The 18,505-nt window shown below is 37.3% G+C and overlaps 1 protein-coding gene across 2 annotated transcripts in view; it reads right to left on the bottom strand.

Moving 5' to 3' along the window:
* Positions 1–18,505, bottom strand: part of GLCCI1 (glucocorticoid induced 1) — a 103,094-nt gene that overhangs the window by 10,853 nt on the left and 73,736 nt on the right. Inside the window, exons 4-6 of one of the 2 annotated variants that reach the window (XM_088018533.1) lie at positions 17,159–17,275; positions 12,199–12,351; positions 6,490–6,700 (exon numbers count right to left, since the gene is read on the bottom strand). In XM_088018533.1, coding sequence (XP_087874659.1) covers positions 6,490–6,700; positions 12,199–12,351; positions 17,159–17,275 — 481 coding nt within the window. The remainder of the gene's footprint in view (positions 1–6,489; positions 6,701–12,198; positions 12,352–17,158; positions 17,276–18,505) is intronic. The other variant, XM_028118180.2, reaches the window with a different exon arrangement.

The raw sequence follows: 18,505 nt of genomic DNA, 5'->3' as shown, positions 1-18,505 counted from the left end.
ATACTACAGGAGATGACACTCACCTGAGCACATTTAGTCACTGTAACAATCCTATGAGGTAGGTACCATCATTATCCCTAATTTATAGAGGAAAAAACTGAGATACAGAGAGGTTGAGTAATTTGCCCAAGGACACATGGTTCAGTAATTGGCCGAGCAGGGATTCAACCCGGCTGTACCCGAGTCAGAGCTCATTACCGTTAGGCTCTCTGTCTCACTAAGTTCTGATCTACCTCAACTCTAGTGCCCTCACTGGAGATATGAGGGCGGGACTAGACAGGCGACCGATCACGTTCCTTCCAGTCTCACGTTCCATGCTTCTAACTAAAATCTCATAGCTCAGGTAACAGCCTCATTGGGCTTGCCTTCTGTTAGTCTCACAAGGAGACACAGTGTAAGGAACGGCCTCTACGTGTTGGTATTTCTTCTTAGAGGAACACAAAAGATAACAGGGAGAAAAAATTAAATAGATCCCCTTTTCCTCTAGCTGATACCCTATTTTCTCTCCAGTCATGATCAGAGTGGAAAATGAGATGGATTTTAGCAAAGCTACTTCCTTTCACATCATTTCAATAGGCGGATTTGAACTTCATGGCTTCTTTTCCACCAAAGGCCCATCACTAAAGGAGTATACTCTTAGTTGTTTAGTTCTCTTTACGGTCCTGTTTTTTTGGTGATGATGGGGGAGGAGGACATTATCACACCCTTCCTGAACATTCAAAAGCCTAAAACATACTATTTAATAACCTAAAGAAAAGGATACTGATGTTCAACACAGCTATAAAAACATACCCTTAAAAATGGACATACTATAAAGAAAGGTCCCAAAGGAATACTCGAAAGACTCTCCGCTAGGCACTGCTCTGGGCCAGGCATTACTCTACTCGCTGAGGAGAAAGCAAGGAGCAAAATGAAGTTACCCGCTCCCACTGGAGCTTATATTCTGGTAAATAGATAATAGAAGATTAAGTGAAATATATATATGTAGGCATGTTAATAAATTTTGGTTTGTTTCTATTCTAGAATCTGGGTTGTAACTACTGGAACTGAGATGCAATAACTCATCATCCATAGGCTGCTAGCACGGCATCTGCCATCAGGGCAACGGTGAACATTTTCTAAAGAGCGGAAATAGGCATTTACTGGATGCTTCTTCTGTGCTGTCAGGCAATGAGAATATATATGATTTTACATATTATCTTGAAAGAGAGAATCAGGGAGATGATGTTAGGGACAGGATTCTAGAACAGGTCATCATTAACCTATGGAATAATTCCAGTGTTGTATCTCTATACTCTTTGGGATTTTACCACCAAGAGGTTCTTCTAAGATAAGGCATCCTAGAACATCTCCTCCTATACATGAGGAGATTCTTTTGATAGAGGAAACAGACTCAGGCTCAAAAGCAGTGATTTTAAGATGTAGTGGCTAAAAGCAGTACATCCAACATATTTATTTTCACAGAATAAACACAAAAAGTACCACAAAATCTCGGCTGATTGTAGGCTCTCTAGAAGATAGAGGGTTAAAGTCTGTTACGGGCAAAGGTCAAAGAAGAGCCCTAGAGATACAGGAGCCCTAGTGATAAATGCAAATAGAATTAAAATGTATGTAGAAAGGAGTAAGATGATGTCAAAAAGAGTCTCTTTCAAAAGTCTGACTAGGGGCAGCCCTGGACCCAGAAAGACAAGATAATACTTTATTTTTTTCTCCCCTACAACCAACGGATACTCAGTCCTAACACCCAAAGTTTAGGAATATTAATATTTATGAGTTAATCACAGTATGAGGTAAATAGGTCTTGGGAAACTCCATCCACATAACATACGTTGTTCTTGTGGGAAAATTCAGTTTAAGTTCCAAGTACCCAATTTATGGACTCTTGGAATATGACTGTTAGTAGCTGGCCTGAGTAGAATGGTTCAGTCGACTTCATGATTAGAATAACCAATGTTTCCACAGTATCTTGCAAAATTGCAGAATTTTAGAACAACTGCCTAAGTGAACTGTGCCAAAGATCAACTCTAAGTGGCAGGTTCATGTCTCGAGCCTGTGGCTCGCCCAGCTCCACTCTGGCCACCATCAGGAGCACTGGTAGAGCTGCTAAAAGAATATTCTGATGCTGCCATCTGTATTATATAAATGACTATTTTCCTCCTTGCATTTTGGGCATGATAATGTAAAAAAATTTAGGCTAACTCTTAGGGTATATTCTGAGGATGTCAAGATGAGAGCTCTTATTCTGGATCCTGAATTCTCCACATGGACCATAATGTAGGAACTGTGGTGGGTACTAGGTTAGTTAGCCTGACAACTTTATACATGTGACCAGGCTGCCTTCAGTCTTTAGGTCACTGGGAAAACCTAGCAAAAAAGGAAAAAAGAAAGAACAAAGAAATCCCAAATCTGAAAACAGTCTCTTAATGGCGGGACCTTTTTCAATAGTCAGAGTGTTTTTGTCTTGGCACTGCAACTGAAACAGCCAAAGAAAAAAACCAATATACTGATCAACTGAAATTATTTTATAGGTCCCAAATTATACATGGTTCATGGAAAAGAATATATGTTAGGAATAGAAAGAAGTATTGTTAGCAAAATCAGAAAAAAGATAAGTATGTCACAGATGAGTATCAGAAAATTAATCAGCTCACCAGCACATCGCTCATGAGAGCATGTATGCACAATGGCTACCCCTTCCCCTCTCGAGCATGCCTATCCAGGGGCCTTACAATGTCTGAGCCAGCTATTCTACCACAGAAAAAGTTTCTCTACAGGAACTGCAGAGTATGTAGGTACTCCAAATATATTCGAGTTGATTACAAAATTACAGTATCAATGCTGTTTTCAGAGTTAACAAACCTATTCAAAATCTATAGCTTCCATTTTTTTCTTTACTGAAAAATGCAACTTAGAAGACAAATGAGTATCTTCAAAAAACACAAAATTCAGACGTACATAGAGAAGTAATGAGTCAGAGACTATTTCTATAGTTTAAATGACATAACATGTGTAGGTTTCAGAAACTATAAAACTAACAACTCCCTCTTCAGTACCTTTGGTATTCTAAACCTACTTGTATAATAGTGTATTATTTGTTTACGTTATTATTCCATATTAGACCATAAATTCCTTAAAAACAGATTTCACATCTTATTCATCTCTACTTTTCCACTCTCTAGTGGAGAACCTGACATACAGTCCATGTTCAACAAATGTTTCTTAAACTGGAAAAAAGAACTCAAGTTAAATACATAAACCTCCATTCCTGATCCTAAAATCCACATGTGAGTGTACATATAGACATACATGCATATATGATAGATGTTATTTTAATTTTTTCTTCATAAAGAGGGGACTTGATTTACTTAAGAACTAGAAAGTTCACACTGTAATATAAGGTCACCTATTTTTCCAGGGAAGAGTAACATCAGCTTAATCTTAATCACAAAGTAATGCTCAAAGCTAAATATGGTCAGTATGTTAAGAAACTAGGGTCTTAATTCCCAAGCTGAAATAGTCTTGTAGAAAACAGAAAAATGTCTAAAATGATTCTGAGATCTCCATAAGTTTTACAGAGATTTTTAAAAAGTCACAATTAGCCACACCCAACACGATTTATTGTTTACTATGGACCAATGGTTGTGCTAAGTACTTTGCTACAATATCTCATTAACCCCAATAATGATATGAGGTAGGTATTATCACCTCACTTAACTAAGAAATATTTTTTTAATTAGGAAAAAAACTTGGGTCTTAGAGATGATCTGGACCAATGTTCTCATTTTACATTAAAAAAAATAAAACAAGAGGAACATAAGGGAAAAAAAAATTTGTGTAATGCCGGCAGATATCTGGTATGAAAGAATAAAAAGACATAGAGGAAAACATACAAAAAAAGGAGATGTCTTAGAAAAAGGTCTAACTTATCTAAGAAACGGTCAGAATTCAGATTATTACACTATCTTGAAGAGACACCCACATTCCTATGTTCATTGCAGCATTATTCATAATAGCCCAAACATGGAAATAACCTAAGTGGCCCTCAATGGATGAATGAAGAAAATAAACACATGTGCATGCACACACACACACAGGAATGTTATTCAGCCATAAAAAAGGAAATCCTACCATTTGTAACAACATGAATAGATCTTGAGGGCATTATGGTAAGTGAAATAAGTCAGAGAAAAATACTGTATGATCTCACTTATATGTGGAATCTTAAAAACATCGAACTTAGAGAAATAGAGAGGATAGTGGTTGCCAGGGGCCAAGGACAGGGGAAGATGACAGTCAGAGTACAAACTTTCAGTTATAAGATGAATAAGTTCTGGGGATCTAAGGTACAGCATGGTGACTCTAGTTAATAATACTGTATTGCATACTCCAAAGCTGCTAGGAGAGTAAAATTTTAATGTTCTCACCATAGCAACAACAACAAAATGGTAATTACATGAGGTGAAGGATATGGTAACTAACCTTATTGTGGTAAACATTTTGCAAATCTATACATGTATCAAATCATTACACTGTACCCTTTAAACTTCCATATGTTCTATGTAAAAACATATACTGGTTTAAACTTGGATCTAAGTGAGTACCTTTTCTGAAATGCAAAAACCATGTATTTACCTGCCTCACTGAATATTGGCACACAGAGGCCCTGAAGGCAATCTCACAAACAGTTAACCAGAGTGTAACTCACTCATCATCTTCCTAATACACTTCCTTTTTGGTTCAGTGTCTCTCAGTTATCCACAATATTAAACTTAGAAGAAAACAAAACTCAAGAAATTAACTGCCTAGCCTTATTATTACTGCTATTTTTTACTTTTTCCAGCTACCCGTACTAATAAACAGCAAGAGTGGTCAACCTGAACTGCACTTATCCTTTCTACTGATATAACACAGAATACAGGTTTTGGAATCAAGACAGACCTGTCTTGCCATTTACCACCGGGGTAGCCTAAAACAAATTACTATTCTTTAAATATTTCCAAAGACCTTCAAAATCCTATGAGAAGCAAGGTATTTTCTTGTTTGTTTAACTGTGAAACATCCATAGTATATGTTATGAGGAAGTGACTAAAGGTGTTTCTGCCACTAGGATGATGCCTCAGTGAAATCAAGGTTCCCTCGTCTGACATTCTATGATCTATCAGGACTTCGCACTTGAAACAAAGAGATGCCTGTGGTACTGCCTTCAAGACATCCTTAATGGAGACAGGAAGTGCACAAGGCTTGTCAATCATGAAAGGGTGAAAAGCAAGCAGAGAAACGCTGAGATCCACCCACAGAAAGAAAAGCAGAAGACAAAGTCCAAAGAAACTTCTATTTAACATCTCAGCAGAGAGTTAGGCATAATGATGAGTGAAAGAAGCCAGACACAAGAATACACATGCACCATTCCATTTCTGTTAAATACAGTAACATGGAAAAATTAAATTATGGCGGTGGAAATCAGAACAGTGGTTACTTCCAGATGGAGAGGGAAGGGGGCCCGAGGGAGCCTTCTGGGATGCTAAAAATGTTCTGTATCTTCAGCTAGGTAGTAGTTTCATGAGTGCATACATATGTAAAAATTCAATAGGCTGAGCACTTAAAATCTGGCCATTTAAATGTAATAATACCTCCAAATAAAACAAATGAAGGGGAATGACAGTCAAAAGAGGACAAGGACCACAAAAATCCTATAAGATTCTGTAACCTTTACCTTTTTAAGTTTTCAAAGTCTGGTCGCCTATGGTGGATTTCTCTATGGTGAGAAGCAGTAAATGTGTGTGCGTTCAGTGTTTCTTTGGAAGTAGCTAGGGAGGTGGAAGCTGGGCTATCTTTGCTGCCTTCTGTGTCTGGGTCTGAGGGGGCCAGCAACTGAAAGGAGAGAGTAAGTGGTGACCAGGTGCCTGACACAGCGACAGGAGAGTCAGGGGAGACAGCTGAGGCCTGAGAAGTAACAAAAATACCAGAGGTGCCGCCCTCTCGTTGGAGTTAGTTAACAATTCTTTTACATACCCCAACAACCCTTGATATCTGGTAGGTACTTATCAAACTTTACCTACTTAGTTAAAAAATCCCCATCCTTCCAAAAGAGTATCTAGAAATTACTTCCTCCTAAGCTGACCTGGGATGACAACATCTACCGTCAGGCATGAGCAGTATAACCTCTACCACAAGCATCATCAGCTCGGATGATACGGAGGCAAGCCCTGTGTGTTCTAGGGTGTAACGCTGTGTGCACTCCATGGGATAGTTTTCGTTAGCTGTCAGAACCATGCGCTGCGCTCCTCTGACACATTTATGGAAGATGTTTGTGAGAGTCACAAAGAAGAGGGTACGGGAAGCCAATGAACGAACCTACATTAACCAATCCTTGACGACCCCACCCTTCCACCAAAGGAAAAAAGGGATGCAATGGTCTGAGACGAAGAGAGTATAACGAGCACGGCCCTACAACGAACCCTCTGTCTAAGTGGGTGATTCCCTTCTCACCTTTATCACGCTCATAGAGCAAGTCTTCTGTTGAGCAAGGGCTACCGTCCTGGGACCCGGGGGGACAGAAGGGGGAGACACAAGGTGAGTGGCTGCTGCAGCTACTGCTGCGCTCCTGCACCGAGGGCGTCTGGGTGTCGATGCTGCGCGTGCTGCTGCTCCGGCAGTGGGCAGGCAGCGGGGCCCTCCGGCCATCCGGGATCTCCACCGGCTGCAAGAGAAACAAGCGTCACGCGTGGCAGCGCCAGGGCGCATGAGCAAAGGGCCTACAGGGGATGCGGCACGCCACACGGCCCGGCCTTTCACCTTCCACGACCGTCTCGCCACGGTCGGGCTTCAGACAATAAAGACACCAGTCTTGTGTCCTGATTTCTGCACGTTGTCTCGACTGAGCGAGAAGTTTCCTTCCAGCCACTAAGGAAGGATAAGCTGTCCTACAAATTCCATAGCTCTCTGTAGGTACCCGAGGCTAGCCCTTCCCATAACGCTCCCCAAGGGTAGGGGAGTCCCCAGCGCCTACCACCATGTCTGGCCCAGGCAGACATCCATCCAACAAACATGTGCTGCATGAAGTGCTCGAACTTCAAGAAGTCACTCTGACTTGCTAGTAAGAAAAGCCGAATCGCATACCCGCAGGTAGAGATTTTTCTGTCTGTTCATTCTTTATATTTTTTAGAGATCAGAAGAGAACCATGTTTTCCACTTCCTTTACAGATTACCCAAAATTTCTAATAAAGACATTTATTCTATTACTATTCCATAAAGGATGTTAATATAACACAAAACAATTCTTCTGTTTTGGTATCCATCTATGTAGGACGACTCATAATTTGGCTTGGTTCTAATGCATTGTTCTGCGCAGCAAAAATAAGAAATAGAAATGAAACTATAATCACAGAAACATATTTTGGACCCGAAGAGACCATAGAGTTCATTTTTCCAGCGTCCTTACAAATAAAGAACCTACCCAGCTTAGTGCAGCTGATGTCATGCTGATTACATGGCCTCAGGGCTTCTGTCACAGGGGCCCCTCCCTACTCTGCTTCGGCTGTAAAGATAAATCTTACTCCATTTTCCTAATCTGCCTACTAACAAAGTTCAGTGAGTAAAATTCTATATATTAATCACTTAAAATATTTTGTTCTTATATAGGCAAGATTGCAAGGCTAAGAAAAAGTACCAATATATTCCTATACTCTTAGTTTATTTACAACGTATTTTCACTGTTTTTACTCTGAGCTTTGTCATTTCAGAGTTTTCAGAAACACTGTCAGAGAGAAAAATGGAGTAAGATAAAATTAGGCAAGACTCAAAATGGATAACTTTTTCTATAACAAATAATCAAGTGAAGGCTGAAACCATTAACTACTGAAATACAAACTGCATTTATCTACACAATGCTATTAAATCAAACCTATAGCATTGTCACAACCTGACAATGACTACTCTACTATAAAAAGAATATTCAATTATGTAAATATTAGTTCATTTTGTAAACAAATAAAAAGGTAAAACTTTCCAATTAAGGAAAGATATATTCCCAAAGGAATATTACTTTACTTGGTCAAATGCTAAGAAAATGTTACTTTAAATTTTTTTCTTTCATTTAAATAAAGTTAGGTTTTAATTACAACTCTGCACTAAACCTTAGAAAGAACAAAGAATAAATCATTGGTGCAGGTGTTTTTGGACAAAATTGCATAGCAGTATAAGATGTGTGAAGTTCCAGGGTAACCCATGAGCAAAGGGCATTTTCAAAAATGTATTTGAGGCCTTCATGACAGAACTCTTTTTTTTTAAAAGATTTTATTTATTTGAGAGAGAGAATGAGAGAGAGAGAGAGAGAGAGCGCACATGAAAGGGGGGAGGGTCAGAGGGAGAAGCAGACTCCCTGCCGAGCAGGGAGCCCGATGCGGGACTCGATCCCGGGACTCCAGGATCATGACCTGAGCCGAAGGCAGTCGCTTAACCAACTGAGCCACCCAGGCGCCCGACAGAACTATTTCTTAAAATTTAGATATATAAGTCAAGGAAAATGTTATTTTATAAAAGCGTCAGTATTGGTAATCAGTAAAATCAGAATGATGTACAGATTTGTAGTTAAAATACTTAAGAATTTGAGCTCTCTTTCATTTGTGTCCTTTTTGATAAACATAGTCTTTCTGTATTCCTTTTTCTAAATCTATAACAGTAATACATATATATATATATCCATTTCCTTAACCAACTTCTGTTTTGTTGGAAGGTTATAAGAATTATAAGAACGAAACAGATTTTTAAAAACAACTATTTATGCAAAATAACAATGGGAAATATAAAGGCTTAGAACACTGATACACTTAACAGGACAATTTTCTTTTTTTAGCTCCTGGCAGGTTCACTAATGGTGACATTTTGTTTATTAAAACTTTGGGGCACACTTAATTGTCAATCTAAAAAATTCTAAAAATCAATATTTTAGTTATAAGTGTGAAGGTTACCCTAGAGTAATTCTGAAATTGCTACTATGAAATTAGAATACGACTTATTTAAAAGCAGAACATATATATATAAAATTTTATTTATTAAGTATAATGTACATTAAGTAAAATGTACATTAGTTTCAGGTGTACAACATAGTGAACTGACAACTCTATACATTATGAAATGCTCACCACAAATGTAGCTCCCATCTGTCACCATATAATGCTATTATAATACCACTGAGTATATTCCCTATGCTGTACCTTTCATCTCTCATCTCTGTGACTTATTCGTTCTTTTTTTTCCTAAAGATTTTATTTATTTATTTGTCAGAGAGAGAGCGAGCTCACAAGCAGGGGGAGTGGCAGGCAGAGAGAGAAACAGACTCCCCACTCAGCAGGGAGCCTGACATGGGGCTCATGACCTGAGCCAAAGGCAGATGCTTAACTGACTGAGCCACCCAGAGGTCCCTGACTTACTTGTTCTATAACTAGAAGCATAGACCTCCTAATCCCCTTCGCCCATTTTGCCCATCCCCCTCCCCGCTCCCCTCTGGCAACCACCAGTTTGTATTTATGGATCTGTTTCTGTTTGCTTGTTTTGTTTTTTAGATTCCACATATAGGGGAAATCATATGGTATTTGTCTTTCTCTGACTTATTTCACATACCATAATATTCTCTAAGTCCACTCATGTTGTCACAAATGGGCAAGATCTTATTCCTTTTTATGGCTGAGTAACATGCCATCATGTGTCTATTATATAATTATATATGCTTTTCATATATTTTATTTTATATATTAAGTTTATACATATTTAAATACACACACACACACACACACACACACCACATCTTTATCCATTCATCTATCAATGGACACTTAGGTTGCTTCTATATCTAGGTTATTGTAAATAATGCTACAATAAGCAAAGGCGTGCATGTATCTTTCTGAATTAGTGTTTTTGTTTTCCTAAAGCTGTATTAGTAAGTTTTCTATCCTAGTACAGTTTTGTTTTGAAGTTCTTAAGGAATCAGCAAACATGTGACAGATTCTTTCCTCCTCAAAAAATTAGATTTTTCACTAAAGTGAATTTTTTGGAAAATTTCATTTCCTTACATTTAATGCTTTTAGACATTACTTAATGTATTAAGAAAACATTTTAATGATCAACAGCTAAGAGACAGCATAATTTCCAAAGAGCTCCTTTATAGTATGATAAATACAAAATAGAATGTTAACATGAAACATCTAGGAAGAGTAAGTGGCACAAATTTTGGGGAAGATAATTTTAGCAATATTCATCAAAATTTAACACACACAAATGCTTTGATCCAGCAATTTCACAAGAGTACATGTTTTCTAAAGCCCTGCTTGTGATGAGAAAAACTGAAAACAATCTAAATGCCCATCGACAGAGGACTTCTCAGTTATGGTACATCATACAATGATTCACTAGGTATTAGAATACACATACATATCAGGAATGATATACAAGATATTTCCCATAATGCTCGTATCTGCTAAGCAATACTGAGAATTGAAAGAAAGTCTTACTTTTTAATCTTATAAATATAAAATTGAACTGTTTGGATTTTGAAATTAAATCAGTTTTAAAACCTGCACATTACTTAAAGGAAAGACACACATTTGACATAAATTAAATCATTATTTTGGTTACCCCCCAAAAAATCACAGGGGTAATTAAGTCAAAGGCTACTTGATGTTTTCTTTTGTTGAGTATACATTTAAGATGTGGTCAAATATAGGTTCACATGCAGTAGTGTCCAGATTTCTTTTCTGGCACATAGGTAATTTATAAAGCATTTTTGGCAAATTCAAAATGGTTCAATGACCTCATCATAAGGGAAGGTTAAACTAAAAAACTCTTAGAAAAAACACAAGTATCGTTGTGACCTTAGATTAGGCAATGGTTTCTTAAATATGACTTCAAATATACAATAACAAAAGAAAAACCCAGGGGTTCCTGGGTGGCTCAGCCAGTTAACGGTCTGCCTTCAGCTCATATCATGATTCCAGGGTCCTGGGATGGAGCTCCCTGCTCAGTGGGGAGTCTGCTTCTCCCTCTCCCTCTGCCCCTCCCCCTGCTTGTCCATGCTTGCACTCTCTCTCTCAAATAAATAAAATCTTAAAAAAAAAAAAGAAAAACAAATCAAACTTTATAAAAACTGAAAAAGTGTTTGTTTCAAAGGACATCATCAAGAAAGTAAAGCGTGAAAGACAACCCACAGAATGGGAGATATTTTCAAATCATACATCTAATAAAAACTTACTAGAAAATAAACTTCATAAAGAATCTCTACAATTCAATAATAAAAGGACAAAAATCCAGTTTTAAAATGGGGCAAGTGATCTGAATAGACATATTTCCAAAGAAGATATACAAATGGCCAATAGCACACAGAAGATGCTTAACACCATTAGCCTTCAGGAAATGCAAAGCTACACCATGAGAAGATACCCACACCCAACAGGATGGCTACAATAAAAAAGAATTACAAGTATGGGTGAAGATGGAGAAACTGGAACCTTCATACAAGTAAATGGTGTAGTGCAGACACTCTGGAAAACAGTCTGGCAGTTTCTCAAAAGGTTAAACAAAGAGCTACCAAACCAGCCATTCCACAACTAGGTAAATACCCAAGAGAAAGGAAAACATGTTCGCATGAAATCTTGTATATGAATTTCATAGAGCATTATTCATAATAGCCAAAAAGTAGGAACAAGACCATGTTCATCAATTGATGACTAGCTAAATAAAATTCACACACTGAGTATTTGACAATAAAAAGGAACCAAGTACTGATAAGTGTTACAACATGGGTAAACCTTAAAAACATTATGCTAAATGAAAAAAGTCAGTTACAAAAGGCCACGTATTGCATGATTCCATTTATATGAAATGTCTAGAACGGCAAAGCTGTAGCTAGAGGAAGTACATTAGTAGCTACCTACAGCTGGGGGCACTGGAAGGAAATGAGGGATGATCACTAAAGGATACAGAGTTTCTTTCTGGGGTGATGAAAATGCTGTAAAATTGATTGTGGTGATGGCTGCACAACTGTGAATATACTTAAAAAAAACAACACTGAGTTGTACACTTCACATGGGTAAATTGATGGTATGTGAATTATAGCTAATAAAGCTGTTACCAAAAAAAGGACTTTTAAGACAGTTCTAAATATTAAAGAAAAAAAAAGGATTCAAACACTGCACGTAACCTTACCTTGGACACTTCCTCCTTCCCATTATTTTCTTTAATGAATACCTTTTCTAATTCAGGACTTATTCCTTCTACATTGCAGGGCACACGTGAAACGGATGATTTTGGCACTGATATATTTGACAGTGGCATGGGGACTGATCTTGATCCAGTAGCCTGCAAAACATAAGATAAGGTGGTGTCAAATTATTTGTGGCCAAAAAACTCAAGAAATCAAGAACTAAAGAGCACGGTAAATCTGAAAAAGGAAACTCAAATGAGTGGAGTTATTTCAACATTTCAAATACAATTTATAAATTCAGATTCACATACAGAAATTTAGGTTCTAAAAGAAGGTAAAAACTAGAGTCAAAATAATCCTTTAAGGTGACATGTAAAGGTATAATGGCATAACATATACACTATTTCATTAGGACAGAAGACAGACTCTTCTGCACTGTTTCTTTTTCCCTTTGCTGTTTTTACTGAAAAAGCATAGTTGAAATCATGTCAGTTAAGTGGATCATGTGGCTTTACTGGACAGCTGTATGTGTGCGGTTAAAAGATTTGTTTCCTTCACTGTTACAATTACCTTCTAGTATTTTTAATTTCCATTTTGAAAACCTTATGGATTATTAAATAATGTGGCAACAATATATCATGTTCAGTTCAATAACACTCACTTAACAACTTTAAGGTTGTTTTCAAAAGTCCTTTGGAGGAGTTCTCAAGAATTAACCACCTCTCATGGCTGTCACAGACAGTACCAAACAGTATAAGATAAGCCTTTTTTAATTTTTTTTAAAGATTTTATTTGACAGACAGAGAGAAAGAGCGCACAAGCAGGTGGTGTAGCAGACAGAGGGAGAAGCAGGCTCCCTGCCGAGCAGGGTGCGCCTGATGGGGGGCTCAATCCCAGGACCCCAGGATCATGACCCGAGCCGAAGGCAGCCACTTAACCGACTGAGCCACCCAGATGCCCAAGATCAGTCTTTTAAAAAAAAAATCCAGGGCGCCTGGGTGGCTCAGATGGTTAAGCATCTGCCTTCGGCTCAGGTCACGATCCCAGGGTCCTGGGATCGAGTCCCGCATCAGGCTCCCTGCTCAGCGGGGAGCCTGCTTCTCCCTCTGCTTCTCTCTCTCTCTCTCTCTCTGTCTCTCATGAATAAATAAATAAAATCTTAAAAAAAAATCCAGTATAGTTAACATACAGTATTATATTAGTTTCAGGTGTATAATACAGTGATTCAACAATTCTATACATTACTCAGTGCTCATCATGGTAAGTGTACTCTTCATCCCCAGCACCTACTTCAGGCACCCCCCCCACCACCACCTCCCCTCTGGTAACCGTCTGTTCTTTAGAGTTAAGAGTAAGATAAGCCTTTTGATGCTCAAGAAACTTCTACCACAGAAAGGAAATAAGGAAAACAAAGATGAACAAGGTAAAAATAAAAATAATACATGTTCTCTATCTTACTCAGAATGATTAAAGTTGATCTGTAGGATTCATAATGAGGTGGACTGCTAATCACTGATTAACACATGAATAATACTTCCTGTACTCAGTGCTGTGCTTCTGCCATCTGTGAACCGCTGCCTGCTAATGTCCTTTGTTATTGATGCATGAGATTTTTTCATATTGAAGTTGTACCTCTTTGTCATACATGTGCTGCTTACTTTAGTATCAGATATCTTTCAGTACTTTTAAGGTTTTTCATTCTTAAATATTTAACCTATCATGATTTATTTTTGTGTATGGTGTGAGGTAGTATGTTTTTTGCCACCCAGGAATCAAACTGCCAACCTTTATGATTCTATATTTGATTTATGGATTTCTATATTTGATTTGATTCTGATTTCATTTCCTTAACAGATAATCCCTATACAGAGCTTCACTTTAATTGCTATTTTATAGTACATGTGGGTATCTTATAGGAAAAACCTTTTCAAATTTTCTTTTCTATTAATTGGCATTAGTTTTCCATATGACCTTTGAGAACAACTTTTCAAGTAACAAAACAAGTCCTTCTCAATTTCCATTGGAACTCAATCTGTACGTTACTTTCGGGTAAATTGCTATTTGAAAAATATTGAGTCTTCCCTTCCCATACATGAATGTGCTGGGACTTCCCATTTAGGTCTTGGTTTTCTATTTCATATCCTCAATAAAATCTTATAATTTGCTTATTTTATGTCAAATTCTAGGCATTGTGTATTTTTCTTATATGCGTGTTTGAGAACTGTAACATAACAAGTAACGTATATTTGATGTCTGTCCTGCTTCTTGACACACATTTCCCAAAATTCTTGTAATTTCCTGAGTGATAGGTATGCTAGGGGCATCTTTTGGGTTCCAGTATTTGGTTTCTCACCCTGGACCTGGACACAGAGGTCCTAAATCCCTTGGAATTTCCTGGGTGATAGAAGAAAGAGTCTTCTATTCTAATGAGGTGACTCTTGAGGGGCTCCTGGATAGCTTCTAGTCAACAGAAAGATCAAGCCATGATTATAAGCTTGGAACTTCCAGCCCCACACATCCTCTGGAGGGGGCAGAAGGGCTGGAGATGGAGTTAATAATGGATCATGCCAATGTGATGAAGCCTTCATAAAAATCTCAACTATGGGTTCAGAGAACTTCCAGGATGGTGAACAGGTACCCACATGCCAAAAGAGTGGCACGCCCCGACTCCATGGAGGCAGAAGCCCCTGCACCTGAGACCTCTCCAGACCTTGCCCTATGTACCTCTTTATCGAACTGTTCGTCTGCATCCTTAATTATATCCCTTATAATAAAAGAGTACACATAAGTGATTCCCTGAGTTCTGTGAGCCACTCTAACAAATTATTGAACCTGAAGTGGTTTTTGGGAATTCCTTCCTTATAGCCAGATGGTCAGAAGTACAGATGACAATCTGGGACTTGTGACTGGCATCTTAAGGGGGGAGGGTGGGCAGTCTTGTAGGACTGAGCCCTTAAACTGTGGGGTCTGTGCCAACTCCGAGTAGTTAGTGTTATATTGAATTGTAAGACACTCAGCTGGTGTCTGGAGAGTTGGCAAATGGTATGGGAAAGCCTCCCACACATGTGGTGTTAGCAGTATTCTAAGTAGAGGGTACAGTGGTTTACCTTCATTCATATAAGAGAAACTACTGATTTTTATGTTTATATTTAATCGTCTAAGTTCTCAGTTTTTTCTTCTTGTTATGAAAAATTATAATCATAAGCATAATTAAATACTATACCGTAATGAACTCTCATGTGCACATCATTCAGCTTCAAAAATTACCAACGTCTGCCAATCTTGTTTCACCAAGTATCCACTTTTCTTCTGTTCTTAGGTAATTTTAAAGCACATTCTAGACTTCATACTTCGCCTACAAATACTTCAGTATGTATGGCAGATAATTGTTTTTATACCTAAGCACAATGTCAAAAATTCAATGTAAATTAGGAACACCTGCCTAAGTCTTTTTTGTTAAATCAGCAAGTCAATAGATCTTCTATAAATGCATTAGGCTCTTTACAGAAAAGTTGTTTGAAATAAACAGAGTAAGAATAAAATATATTATTTCTACCAGGTAAGAAAAAAATCATACTTTGTCTCTATAATATTGCCTTTTTGAGAACTTAACATAATGAATCATACACTATGTAGACTTTTGCTTCTGACTTTCACTTAGCGTGATGTTTTTGTGATTCAACCATGTTCTCGTAAGTATCAGTAGTTCCTTCCTTTTTACTGCTGAGTAGTATTGCATGGGTATTATGAAATGTCGTTTTATCCATTCACCAGCTAATAGATATTTGTTTCCATTTTTTGACTTATAAATAATGCCTCCATGAACACTGATATAAGTCTTAGTTTGGACATAGGTTTTTATTTCTCGTGCCTAGAAATGAAAGAGTGGAATTTGGGGGCTCTGTAGTCAGTGTATGTGTGTTTAACTTTTTAGGAAAATGCCAAACTGTTTTCCAAAGTGGTGGTACCATTTTGTGTTCCCATTAGCAATGAATGTCTGTTCTTCTTGATCCACATCCTTACCAACACTTGGTACTGGCTATCCTGTTGGTTTCAATAGTTTAGTTCATTCACTTTGATTTTCTAAATATAATCATATCATATACAGATAATGAAAGCTGTTTCTTTTTCTCACTGCTCTGTCCAGAGCCTCTAAACCACTAGCAAGTAGTATCAGTAATTATGGGCATCTATGACTTGATTTTTATTTTAACAGAAATGCTTCCAGTATTTTGTTAGGATCTCACTACACTTGCAGTAAGTCACATTGGGAAGTGTCTTATTTTTAGTTAGTAAGATTTTATCACATAACAATACTGAGTTTTTATCAAGTAATTGTTCAGCATCTACTTTGACCTTCTGATGCAGTTAACTAAACTAACACCTTTCTTAATGCTGAATCATCCATATGTTTCTGAAACACCCTGTTTAGATTTGTTTTGATTCACTACTTGGGTTTCTTTTTCTATACTACTGTATTTGATTTACTAAAATTTGTATCAATATTTTAAGTGAATTTGGTCTAGAAGAGCAATTCCCAAACTTATTCCATGGAAATACATGTTCCGGGGGGGGCAGTTGGGGGATCCCCAACAGAATTCTAATCCTCAATTTCTGTTTATGTAAAATAGGGGTAAATATAGATAAAGAGATATAGATGGCTTAAGGTACTAGTAGGAAGATTAAATGAGATAATGCCCATAGTTGCTTAATAAGTGAATGAGCTAGGATTTTAGTATCAATCATCCTTGAGGTGACTACACTCTGTTAGGTCTATTATTAAAAGAAAATTATGTATATGGGGGGTGAAAAAACTTCTTGCAACAATTTAACCAGTAGTAGTCATTTAGTAGAGCTAGGGACTTATATTATTAATTTTTTAATCCTAAAATAATGGATCCCCCCCTTTATAATGAACCCTTTAAAAGGAATTATTCAAATGTGGACAAGAAATTAGCCTACCTGAGTGTGATTGATTGTTATATGGTTGCCATGAAGAGGTGACTGACGATCTTTCTCCTTACTGTGCCGACTACTCTGTTTACTACGTTGTAGTTGCTGCCTCAGTTTGGCAATCTGCTTTGGGGAGAGGGGAGGAGAAACAGGATGAGAACAAAAGTGAGCACCAGTTTTTACGTACTTCTTATTTTAATTTTTGGATACTAATAAATCATTTTTTTCCTCACAGGTTTCAAGAAGAGATAGTATTTCACTGCAAAGATTTATTCTTCCAAGTTTCTAGGATTAAAACTATCGAAAATAAGAGGTACAGACTTCCAGTTATACAACAAATAAGTCACAGGGACGTAAAGTACAGCATAGGGAACACAGTCAGTAATATTGTAATAACTATGTTTGGTGACAGAAGGTAACTAGACTTGTGGGAGTAATCATTTCAAAATGTATATAAATGTTGAATCCCTGTGCTGTCCAACTGAAACTAATATGTCACCTATACTTCAATAAAAAATAGGCTATAAATGCTGCACTTGTACAGTTAAAATAGTGTTTTGGTAAACATGCAGACTGAAGTTTTCCACATTATTTCAGATTTTACCTTTGTACACCATGAATATCTTCTTCTTTAAACACTTTTTATAAGGCAAAAAACTAGTATTTTGGATGCTAATTGATTAAAGTCAAAGCCAATACATTAATACAGAGACCACTTTAGTTTCTAAGTTCCCATCTTAGCCTATCAATCACTAAACACTTCAAAATTGTAAATAGTATTAGCAACTCACTAGCATCTAATATCTTACCATATGTTACTCTTTAGTCACTCAACTTTTATTTTACTTTCCAGTTTTATGGGGATAAATTTTGACATACAGTATTGTGGAAGTTTAAAAGTTATTGAACATGTTGATTTGATACCTGAATATACTGCAAAATGATGCGACCATAGCATTAGTTAATACCTCTCCCCTGTCCCATAATTACCATTTCTTTTTTTGTGGTGAGAACAGTTGAAATTTACTCTTTTAGCAGCTTTTAAATATACAATACAGTATTATTAAGTATAATCAAAATGCTATACATTATATCCATAAAATTTATTCATCTTATAACTGGAAGTGTGTATCTTTTGACCAACCCCAATTCCCTCTACCCTCCTGCCCCTGGTAGCCACCACCATCACCACTGTACTGTTTCTATGAGTTCAACCTTTTTAGAACCCACATACAAGTGATATCATACAATATTTGTCTTTCTCTGCCTCACTTATTTCACTTAGCCTAATGCCTTCAAGTTTGATCCTTGTTGTTATAAATGGCAGGATATCCTTCTTCCTCATGGCTGAATAAC

The sequence above is a fragment of the Eumetopias jubatus genome, unplaced genomic scaffold, assembly GCF_037043125.1.
Source record: "Eumetopias jubatus isolate StellerSeaLion01/CBP00866 unplaced genomic scaffold, mEumJub1_p1.0 scaffold_14, whole genome shotgun sequence".
NCBI lineage: Eukaryota > Metazoa > Chordata > Mammalia > Carnivora > Otariidae > Eumetopias > Eumetopias jubatus.
The sequence above is the reverse complement of the archived record's forward strand: the minus strand, read 5'-3'. Positions and strand labels throughout refer to the sequence as shown.